At 45.8% G+C, this 12,024-nt stretch overlaps 1 protein-coding gene across 1 annotated transcript in view; it reads right to left on the bottom strand.

Moving 5' to 3' along the window:
• tbl1x (transducin beta like 1 X-linked) overlaps positions 1-12,024 on the bottom strand; it is a 36,069-nt gene that overhangs the window by 4,178 nt on the left and 19,867 nt on the right. The window contains exons 2-12 of the mRNA XM_083639486.1: positions 9,322-9,426; positions 8,017-8,162; positions 6,529-6,751; positions 3,475-3,604; positions 2,702-2,843; positions 2,521-2,584; positions 2,285-2,382; positions 2,109-2,169; positions 1,861-1,982; positions 1,651-1,725; positions 1,423-1,550 (exon numbers count right to left, since the gene is read on the bottom strand). Coding sequence (XP_083495612.1) covers positions 1,423-1,550; positions 1,651-1,725; positions 1,861-1,982; positions 2,109-2,169; positions 2,285-2,382; positions 2,521-2,584; positions 2,702-2,843; positions 3,475-3,604; positions 6,529-6,751; positions 8,017-8,162; positions 9,322-9,379 — 1,247 coding nt within the window. The 5' untranslated portion in view covers positions 9,380-9,426. The remainder of the gene's footprint in view (positions 1-1,422; positions 1,551-1,650; positions 1,726-1,860; positions 1,983-2,108; positions 2,170-2,284; positions 2,383-2,520; positions 2,585-2,701; positions 2,844-3,474; positions 3,605-6,528; positions 6,752-8,016; positions 8,163-9,321; positions 9,427-12,024) is intronic.

Below are 12,024 nucleotides of genomic sequence, written 5' to 3'. Positions count from 1 at the left end.
TTTCCTTATTTCCTCTCCTCGGCCCTTTTGACGTGTAACTTGGCCGTCTACTGGGAAGGACTTTATGATGCCACAAATCAAACCCCCAGAACTCTCAAACTGAACTCAATGAAAGCAGAAAGCACATATTTAGGGGGCTACAGTTTATCATGGCAACAATCGTGTTTTTGCTAGCTAGCATCAGAATGTCTTGCCCCCAAGGAATTTCACATCGGTATATTAATCCCACCATGTTACGCGTGGCAGATTGGAAACACGCCTGGTGAAGAGGCTGCGAAAAGCGCCGTCGTAAAGTCGTACTTTGACAGCATACAAATTAAATCAGATGTGTGAACTTTTCAAAGTGAGACACTGTGAACACGTGTCACCCTGAAACGGAGACACTGCTGAAAGTGATAATTAAAAAAGTGATCATGTGATAATCAAGTGATAATGAAAAAGAAAACTGACTTCCGTTAACACATCTGCATCACCAAGATATTAATAGGCAAGACTAATCTGCCACGAGTGCCCTTGGCAACAATTGAAAGTGAGCTCAAAGAGATTTTATGGAAGGAGCTAAATTGAAGTCAATGAAAAATGCATGGCACACATTCAACGGTGGCATTTACTTAAGATTACCATGTTCCTTACAAGCTGTGCGGACGATGGCAGTTTTACACCCAGAGTGAAATATATGCACGTGCGCTGGGATGTCAGCGAGCCCTGTAAATGCCTGTGGCATTTGAACTAGAACATTAATACATGCATGCTGCACGTCTGGGTCAGCGCGTAAAGCTGTGGGCCACTGACAATTACTAGCCCTGGGACTTTGCCTGGGACACGGTTTCCTTTTGAGCGCCCGGCCCTGACAGGGATCTCCTTCACAGGCACACAAATGGGACACAGGCGCGCACACACAGGCGCACACACACACACAGGCGCACACACACACACACACACACACACACACACAGGCGCGCACACACACACACACACACACACACACACACACACACACACACACACAGTCTGTTCTGAGCACACAAACCTGAACATTGGGAAGAATTGAACAAACTTGGGTGGTACCCCGTGGCAGCGCTTCTCAAAGAGGGGCCCGGGGACCCCCAGGGGTCCTTGAAGGGGTTCCAGGGGGTCCCCAGAAAATAGGGGGATCATTTATTTTCACTATAATCCCATCCATGAGTAACACAATGACAGAATGTATGACTATTTTGATCATGGGTTTCATACACTATCTGTACTAAAACGTCTAAAAGCAAAAAATCTTATCAGATGAAAAACTGTATGAAATAGGGGTTCATGGTCTAATTTGTGTCAGTTTATGGGTCCTTGACATGAAAAGGTTTGAGAACCACTGCCCTTCGGGACAGTGTATATAGGGGTCTGTGTGTGTGTGTGTGTGTGTGTGTGTTTTCCCACCTGGCGAGCATGATGTTGGAGTTGGGGCTGCCGGTGCCAGGGCCTGTGGGGCTCCACTTGATGGTATAGATCTCTTTACTGTGAGCTTGGAGGTCGTGGACACACGAGTCCTGCTTCATACTCCAAATCTGTGCAGGAAGGCAACAGCAGGAACACGTACGAATGAAATACACCCGTCACCACTGGCCTTTGTGGTCGCTTTACCTCTCTGAAACTCAAGAGTCTCACCTTTAAGGTCATGTCGTCTGAACAGGAGGCAAGCAGCATACCCGAGGGATCCCACTTGATGGCATTGACTTCGTTCTGAAAAACGCAAAACAAACATACAGCATCAGAGTCAAATAACAGAATCGTTACGTAATCTCCCTCGTTTGCTTGACCGCCTACGTACGAGGTGGGGACAGTGCGAGGTGTCAGAAGAGGAACAGGTTGGTTTACCGTGTGGCCCTGGAAGGTCTTGAGAGGCCGGTCGCTGCCGAGGCGACATACATGGATGCACATGTCTGTGCTGCAGGAGGCAAAGGTGCTGTTGTTCTGCCAGTCCACATCCAGCGCCGGAGCTGTGGACCATCCACACACACACAGGCCCACATTCATTACAGGTCATGATGCTTACCAGCACACCATACACCTCTTAAGTGAGTAGAAAACAGCGTGCGTGTGTGTGTGATGCACATGGTCTTTACCTGAGTGAAAGGGGAACTGCTGCTTGGCCTCTCCTGTGTGTGCATCCCAAATGATTGTCGTCTGGAAAATGGAATCGTACATTATTAAGAATCATGATACTGAAAGAATTCAAGGATAGAAAGCAGCCATCAACGGCAGGGACACAAATCCAAGCTGAAGGTAATTGATGAAATACCTTATCAACACCAGCGCTGAGAATAGAGTTCCCCTTCTTGTTCCACTTCAGTGCAAATATTGGCCCTTTGTGCTGCCCCAAGGTGCTTGCCAGATTTCCTAATGGATAAGAACCATATCCATTTCTTTTAGAAAGGATCCTTCGACAACTTATCATTGTTGTTATTCACAATAACAATGGCATTAAATGCTGCTGACTCAGGTAGCGATACTACGCCACAATAAAGGAAGACATACCATCCTTTGTCCATATCCTGGCGAATCCATCGTACGACCCTGTTGCTAGGAGAGTCCCGTCGCTCTTTTGGACAAAAAGAGAATGGAAGTGTGTTACTGAACCTTCCTGATCTGCACCGTCTGTTTGCCACGCGGTAAGAGAAGAAGAGGGTAGATGTGGACGGCTGATTTGGGAACCTACATTCCAGTCTAGTGAGGTGACGTCTTTGTTGCTCGGGACGTCCTGGCCGCCCTCTCGGATACAGTGGCGCAGCACCAGCTGGGTGGAGTTGGAGTTGCTGTTCTCGTTGAGGTTCCAGATCCTGGCTGTGGAGTCCCCAGAGCTGCAGGCAGAACCAACACATCAGGGGAGCGCAATACATCATCGGGAGTACGAGCTGTCAAGGGTCGGTTCTTATTAAACCGATAAATCAATAATAAGAAAACGGCATGTTTTGACATGAAACCAATGCGGACATAAAGTATCGCGTAATTCAACCAGCGTGCGTAAATTTCAAGCAGAGCCTCCAAGCTTGAGCTAATTCAATTCATGCACATGTCAATGTAGTGAGTTCACACAGGGGTGGAATGAGCTGATGAGTTAGGATGCAGAGAAACTCACCCTGAGGCCAGCAGGTCGCTCACAGAATGAGATGATGAGTTAGGATGCAGAGAGACTCACCCTGAGGCCAGCAGGTCGCTCACAGAATGAGATGATGAGTTAGGATGCAGAGAGACTCACCCTGAGGCCAGCAGGTCACTCAGAATGAGATGAGGAGTTAGGATGCAGAGAGACTCACCCTGAGGCCAGCAGGTCACTCAGAATGAGATGAGGAGTTAGGATGCAGAGAGACTCACCCTGAGGCCAGCAGGTCGCTCACAGAATGAGATGAGGAGTTAGGATGCAGAGAGACTCACCCTGAGGCCAGCAGGTCGCTCACAGAATGAGATGAGTTAGGATGCAGAGAGACTCACCCTGAGGCCAGCAGGTCGCTCACAGGGTTCCAGGCACAGATGAACACTTCGGACTCGTGGCCTCGGAGCACCGTGGCTTTACTGGCGGGGATCTCCATGTCCACATCCACCTCCATGGGCTCGTGGTTATCTGATAAGACGTGAACACACACACACACACACACACACACACACACACACACACACACACACACACACACACACACACGCAGACACACATTACCCATTTGTCAGAAGGTTAATACAAAATAACATTAAAAAAAAATCTCAATCTAAATGCTTATTCAAGCCAAATGTTCATAGGCATTGAGGGGTCACCTTTTGAATAATGGGGTGAGCCATCTTCAGAGAAAATCAATAACCATTTTTGCTGGTACATGCTGCTGTTTATTTTCATTTCTCTTACAATACTGACCATCCTAACACTTGGGCAGCTTGACGTGCTTTTAGGGCCGATTTTCTGCAATAGCATGTAAAGCTGACACCTGCCTGCATCCTCAGACACTGAAACCTAAGTCACATTGAGAAAACTCTTCCTGTTGCCACCCACACCTTCGAATTAAATTCCTAGGAGATCTGCTGACACAAACTTCCGCTCCGTTTCCTCTTGTCTCGGCGCCTCACCTGATCTCCACCTCTCCGGTTTCACTCGCTGAACTTAGCTTAACTAAACCGCTGCTAATGAACTCCACACTGCAGCGGGGTATCATGTCCTTCCAGCAGATAAACTGCAAAGATGGTTTGTTCTGAGCCATGGACAGACTGGTTGGACTAAATGTCCCTCCGTTTTGTATCGTGCTTTTTCATGTGTCAAACTGTCATTATGATCATTTGGACATGTCATCTGAATTTGGAAAGCTGTGGCTGATTTCCTAGGCGTAATGCACCCATTAGTCTGCCTTTCTTGTGACAATACAAGGCAGAAACACAGCCCACAAGGCGCAGCCCCCGCCTGCCATGTCTTTCAATTCTCTCCCACACACACAAATTCACTCATCTTTCCTGGCTGAGGCTATATAAGTTCAGTGATGAGGTCATCAGTGATGTCATCCGTGATGATATCATCCGTGATGTCATCCATGATGATGTCATCAGTGATGTAATCCTTCCTGGGTGAGGCTATTGCAGGCCAAGCAAGTCCTAAAGGGCTCATTATGCTTTCCGCATCAGCGAGGAACGCGAGTGTCCGCGCGGAAAAGTGACGTCAAATCAGCAGACACGCCCCTCAGCAAGGCTCCGTGCGGACGGTTTTCGCCTGGCCGTGCACACCCCGAATTTTGTAACTACGCGCCTTGCGGAGGGGTGTGTCTGCTGATTTGACGTCACTTTTCCGTGCGGACACTCGCGTTCCTCGCTGATGCAGAAAGCATAATGAGACCTACTAACTCTGAGGGGGGGGGGGTCTTCTTCTGTGGTGTTTTATGGCAGTTGGCATCCTTTATGTTGCATTACTGCCTCCTTCTGGATTCATCCATCCACTGTTTCCCTACATCTCCGCATCCCAAGGGGGGTCTAACTCCCACAGGTCCACTTCTATACTGTCCACTTCTATACTAAGAATGAGAAGTGTCCGTGTGTGTGTGAGTGAGTGAGCAGAATCTTGGCCGGCCACGGCTATGCCGTTTTACGTACGATCGGGCTGAAACTTTCAGGGGGTGTAAAGAGCACCAGTGCAGGTGACCTGACGGATTTCTTAATTAGGTAATTGCCCTAATTACCTAATGATGTGATGTCATCAGTGATGATGTCATCAGTCATGTCATCCTTCCTGGCTGTCTACTATAAGAATGAGAAGTGTCCGAGTATGATGTCATCAGTGATTATGTCATCAGTGATGATGTCATCAGTAGGGATGGGCATTTCTAGCAAAAACACTATTCGAAATTCGCTGGCCAAAGTCGACTTTTAATCGAAATTCGGAAAAAAAAAAAAAAATGTAATTTTTTTTTTTTTTTTAATTTGTGAGTGAAATGTTGCATTGTCTCCCTTGATTCTAAGTATAGTCGAATCGCATGGTTTGAGCAAGTAAAACAATTTTTATAAGCATTTTAAGCAAGGTTTATGGAAAAATGAATGGCGGATAAAATCCCATGAAGAGGGAGAGGTTGCTTATAAAAATTGTTTTACTTGCTCAAACCAAGCGATTCGACTATACTTAGAATCAGGGGAGACAATGCAACATTTCACTCACAAAAAAATAAAAAAAATAAAAAATAAAATTTATTCAATAAACAAATTTCGACTTTCAATAATAAAAGTCGGAAATCACAGAGAGTGTGGACCAAAGCAGCTCAAAAGGCAAAAGTATTCAAAGTGAAAAAACGGTGGAGCTACTAGGAGTATTTTTATATATAGCAATATTTAATGTGAAGTAATATATCTGTGTACAAGCAGTTACAAATCAGAATATATCTTCAAAGGTACTACGGGCAAACAAAACGCAACGCGTTTCAACCACGCAGGTCTTCCTCAGGCAATGTTTTTTCACTTTGAATAATAAAAGTCGACCTTGATAATAACGATTATTCGAAAATTCGAAATTCGATGCCCATCCCTAGTCATTAGTGATGTCAACGATGCAAAGCTGAGCAATTGTGCGCTGAGTGATGTCACTCGAACACTCCATGATGTGATCAGTGATGGTCACTCGAGCAATTGTGATGTCATCAGTGAGTGATGTCATCAGTGATGTGAAGTTGAGCAATTGTGCGCTGTGCATGCCAATAGCGCAGGCGAGGTCACGCAGCAGCCGAGCTGCGGGCGAGCATGGCGCTACATGGCGCTCCTCCTGCTGTTCTCAGCATAAGGTATTCAACAAACATGGCGCTCCTCCTGCTGTTCTCAGCATAAGGTATTCAACAAACATGGCGCTCCTCCTGCTGTTCTCAGCATAAGGTATTCAACAAACATGGCGTGAACTCTGCAACGTTAGCCAGCTCTATAATATTTTCTTTCCCTTAACCTGAATATCATATGATCACAACTTTCCCTTGACAGAGATGACGCAGATTCCTGCTATGATATATTCGGCACAGAACAGGAGTGTGAACTTACTCATGTTGTGAGTGCCGTTCTCCTCCCCGTTGACGGTGGCTTCTCCTCCGTTCTTTGGTGCAGTGGCCTGGTGGCCCGAGGACGATGCCACCATGGCACAGGCACTCTGCTGCTGGGCTAACTTGTCGCGGAAGGCCTGCTGCCGCGTCTGCACCACGTCTGGCATCACCGCGTCGATGAGGGACAACGACTCGATCGGCCGACCATCAAACACTGTACCGTCCTGCCAGAGAAACCGCTGTCAGTGATGATTATACATTTATTATATATATTGACCTTCATCTAAACAAGACAATATTTCGATTAAGGTGTCTACTACATGAGTAGCTTATAGAATATATCATTCATATTCCAGGCTTACATGTGCGTACAGGTAGTCCAATTAATGGCTGAAGACGCACACTGACATGACACCGTACATCGTGAATTTAACCTGAAACCCTTTCTGTCATGTTTCTACAGGTTTCTACCGTGTTAAGGCGCTGACAAGGTTCTGCGCAGCCTTGACTTGGAGCCTTGCCGCCGCTGTGCGGTGGCAGCGAGACTTTGCATACTCGAACGTAACTCGGCGCGTTGGCTGCGGTACACGTCCAAAACGTTATCGTGTCGTTTACCAAGAACTTGCAATCACGTCGGTGGGGGGACATTTTATTGTCCTCCATTTCAAAACTAATTCCGGTGAGCCTGCAGAAGGCTTTGCTAGATGAGGGACAAGCACTGTTAAATGAGGAAATGCCATTTCCTCATTCCTCACAAGGAGTTGACGCCGCGGAGTCACATTTTCGAGGAGCTGCACGCCCCCTCCGCCGAGCTGTGCTGATAGGACGCCCAGCTGTAGCGACCCCCTCGGTGCAGTCAGCGCCGGCGATTTCGCTCGAGCATAATTTGCGCTTTAGGGACAAGACGTTGGCACTTCTTTTTACTGGTGGCTGGAAGCTGTCTGCTAGAGGTCTTTGTTGAGACCATCGATGCATGCAGCTACTTCCCACCAGTCAGCCTATTTGTTGCAGAGTGATAGGACATACTTATTTACAATCTTTGCTCATGATTAGACACGTGAAGTTTAAATTCCGCTGCTCGTCTCGCAACAGATGCTCCAAGCCACAACATAAGTGAGGATAAGCTGCAGAAACACACCGAGCTGGCTTGTTGGCACGTCAACATCATAGTGCCATTAAGGTGTATACAATGTTTACAACGCACTTCAATAATGCAACTAAGATCGGAATACTTAATTTGATTATTGCTTACTCCAATTATGACCTCATTCGGGTTAAGGTAATCAGAAAATGCTGTCTTATTCAGGGTATTGTCTTAATCGTGTTAATATCGGAATAAGACAGTGAATATTCATTAATTCATTAGTAATTGAGAGTAGAGTTGGTTGTAGAGATTCATGTCGTGAGTATTTTGACTGTAGCAGTCTTTGTATCGTTAAGGGATCATCAACAGCTCTGGTAGCCGGGGGCATCAGCGCTCTGCGCTCACCTCATTGATGCTGATCTCTGCCTCCACATACTGAAGCCCTTTCTGCAGGATGGAGATGAGGGCAGCAGGGGGCACTAGTGTTCCATTGATGTTGGACTGGCTGATGTGGCTCTCAATGCCAAAGGTGAATGCCGAGTGAGAGAAACCTGACAACAAAATCCAATTCATATTCATTAACCGGAGCTTGCCAAGCACAAGATGTACACAAACACAACACAAATATTCAGCCTCGTCTAATCCAAACAATGCTAGAGCATTGTGGTAATTGTAAACAAAGACCAATACTTAAATAATAAAGACCAATAAAACGCATCAGCTAGAACCTTAAAAATCCATATGCACCCTGAAAAATAGGTTAATGTGAAAAGCATGTTGACACCTACGTATACAGGAGGAAGGAAAGTGATAGTCTTTGCACCCTCAAAGCATTTCCATAGAGAGCCAAAGTGAATGTCACTTCCTGCTTTTCTCCCTGTACCAGCATGGAAATAATATGAATGGTGGTGAACGGAGTGACACGCTATCCCGTTTAAATTGTGCCACGGGAGCACACGTCAGGTTTGTCAATGTAAACGATAACTCTGCAAGTCCACAAAGTCGCAGTTTGTGGTAAAACTGTGGCACTATAAGTTATAAATAGTTTAAATCAGAAAGCACCAGTTGCATAAGTGACGTCTCTCCCGCCAGCTCATTGTTGTTGGTGTGACGTATAATTTGTGCGACACGAGATGTAGTTGATTGACAAAACTAAACCTTAAGTTTCAGTTTCAGGACAAACTGCGACTTTCTTGACATGCATAGTTATCCTTTAAATTGACAAAATGTTACATGTTTCCCCCCGTGGCACAATTCAAACGGGATAAAAAAAGTAACGTATCTCTCCATTCACAACCATTCAAATTTTCCACACGCTGGTACAGGGAGAAAAGCAGGAAGTGACGTTCACTTTGGCTCTTTATGAGAATGGATGAAAGGCCTGCTTACTCCCATTCAGTCACAGAATCATTTAGACGGGTCTCATGAAACGTCTAAATTAACAGTTGAGGTTGATGAGAGTTCACGGGTATGTCATTGTTGCAATGAAATGAACAGCACAAATTTGTGCTTTTTCTATAGAAATCTATTGTTTGATAATGGCATCTTGTGGGCATGGATAAAATTAGATGCAGATAGTTCGGATAGCCAAACGCTACTCAACTGCAACCATCTGCAAGTTTATCCTCAACAGCCCCAGTCAAATATTTTCAGCAGACAGCAGCAGTGTGTCAACGTGTTCTTCAGCAGATCTTTGTCTGTCACACATACCTGATTCTTGGAGGTATCTGTAGACCAAGAAGTTCACTTCGTCACTGGTTATACTCATCTTAGCCCACCAAGACAGAGGAGGTATGTAGGAAGGATGGCTTCACCCTAAAAAATAATGAATAAGATGTGTAAATAATACATACATTTCCATAACAATACCCCTCTATGGGCATGGGTTCTACATTATTTTGACAAATGACATATCGATCATGTTCCTGTCAATATATTCACTGTAGTGTACACTGTATTATGTCTTGATCCATGGCTAGCAGTGCAGCCATGTGCCAACTCACTTTAACACACACACACACACGCACACACACACGCACACGCACACACACACACACACACACACACACACACACACACACACACACACACACACACACACACACACACACACACACACACACGCCTCTATTAGCATGTGCTCCCTCTTGTCTTGCCCATTGCATGACTCCTCCCTCTGACGATGTCACTGGCTGGGTCACTTAACCTGTGAATCCAACTCTAGCACTGTCTGGACCTAAGTGTATCCAACCTCTTCTCTCTGACCTAAGTGTATCCAACCTCTTCTGTGTGACCTAAGTGTATCCAACCTCTTCTCTCTGACCTAAGTGTATCCAACCTCTTCTCTGTGACCTAAGTGTATCCAACCTCTTCTCTCTGACCTAAGTGTATCCAACCTCTTCTCTGTGACCTAAGTGTATCCAACCTCTTCTCTCTGACCTCAGTGTATCCAACCTCTTCTCTCTGACCTAAGTGTATCCAACCTCTTCTCTCTGACCTAAGTGTATCCAACCTCTTCTCTGTGACCTAAGTGTATCCAACCTCTTCTCTCTGACCTCAGTGTATCCAACCTCTTCTCTCTGACCTAAGTGTATCCAACCTCTTCTCTCTGACCTCAGTGTATCCAACCTCTTCTCTCTGACCTAAGTGTATCCAACCTCTTCTCTCTGACCTAAGTGTATCCAACCTCTTCTCTGTGACCTAAGTGTATCCAACCTCTTCTCTCTGACCTAAGTGTATCCAACCTCTTCTCTCTGACCTAAGTGTATCCAACCTCTTCTCTCTGACCTCAGTGTATCCAACCTCTTCTCTCTGACCTCAGTGTATCCAACCTCTTCTCTCTGACGTAAGTGTATCCAACCTCTTCTCTCTGACCTAAGTGTATCCAACCTCTTCTCTCTGACCTCAGTGTATCTAACCTCTTCTCTCTGACCTCAGCGTATCCAACCTCTTCTCTCTGACGTAAGTGTATCCAACCTCTTCTCTCTGACCTAAGTGTATCCAACCTCTTCTCTCTGACCTAAGTGTATCCAACCTCTTCTCTCTGACCTCAGTGTATCTAACCTCTTCTCTCTGACCTAAGTGTATCCAACCTCTTCTCTCTGACCTAAGTGTATCCAACCTCTTCTCTCTGACCTCAGTGTATCCAACCTCTTCTCTCTGACCTCAGTGTATCCAACCTCTTCTCTCTGACCTCAGTGTATCCAACCTCTTCTCTCTGACCTAAGTGTATCCAACCTCTTCTCTCGGAATTTGGCTTCTGCAGAGAAGTGGATGGTCAAGTGCCTCCCATTAGTGACCTGGCCAACCATAGATGGAAGAAGGTACTGATAGAGCAGTAAAGATATTCAATGGCAGTCTGTCTAAACTCACCCTTGTCCTCTTCCCCCCTACTAATGGCACGTACAGACTACAAGATGCTCGTCAGTCGTCAGTCTCTGTTCCTTTCACACAGTCTGTCTTGTAATCAGGAGTGTTTGAGTCATTGTGGTTTTCACACTATATGACTGAGCTGTGACAGGGGATCAATCACACATTACAAGATCTTTCACCAGGAGAATCCCTGAAGTCGCAGTCTCACACCGGCTTTATTCTGTCTAAACACACATGAATGAGTCATTCTCCAAAATTGGCTCAATGTCAGATTTATTAAGTTATTACGTTTTACGGCTATCTCAAATATTATTTCGGCTTTCAATAGATAATAGAATGATTTTAGTAAACACATAAGATTTGATTACATCACAATCGCTCGAATGATATCACTGGTGACATGACATCAGTGATGAGTGACGACTGTCACAATTGCTCGAGTGACAGGTTCATTCACAGCCCAACAACACACACTTCACACTGCCCTCCGCATTCTTGCATGTTTTTAGTGGCATTTATATTCAGTGGTACTCAACCTTTTCCCTACTCAAGACAAGAGCCACATTGACCCAAAAACATCTTTACAAGAGCCACAATCCCAAAATGTCCCTTCCCATTATTTATTCTTAGATGTTTATTTATTTATTTATTTCAAGTAGGACTTAAAAGAGCCACAACTACCCATAAAGGAGACGCATGTGGCTCGAGAGTCGAGAGCCTCGGGTTGAGACCCCATGCGAGCACAGGGAGAAGATGCAAACTCCACACAGAAAGGCCCTTTTCACAAGATACCCACCTGGGCACTACGCACCGAAGGCCTGGGGAGACACCCCAACAGCGTCCCAGGCCAGAAGCAAACCCAGGACCTTCTTGCTATGAGGCGACAGTGCGAGGTGAGAGTGCTACCACTGCGTCACCGTGCCCCCCGGGATAGGATAGATAGTAGTAGGATAGCATAGCAGCCAGTCCGACTCTCCCTTCAAGATTGATCCCCCGCAAATAAAACAGTTGAATAAGCGAACATTTCAATTGAGATTGTCT

This window comes from Poromitra crassiceps (assembly GCF_964638095.1).
Source record: "Poromitra crassiceps genome assembly, chromosome: 6".
Lineage (NCBI taxonomy): Eukaryota > Metazoa > Chordata > Actinopteri > Beryciformes > Melamphaidae > Poromitra > Poromitra crassiceps.
The sequence above is the reverse complement of the archived record's forward strand: the minus strand, read 5'-3'. Positions and strand labels throughout refer to the sequence as shown.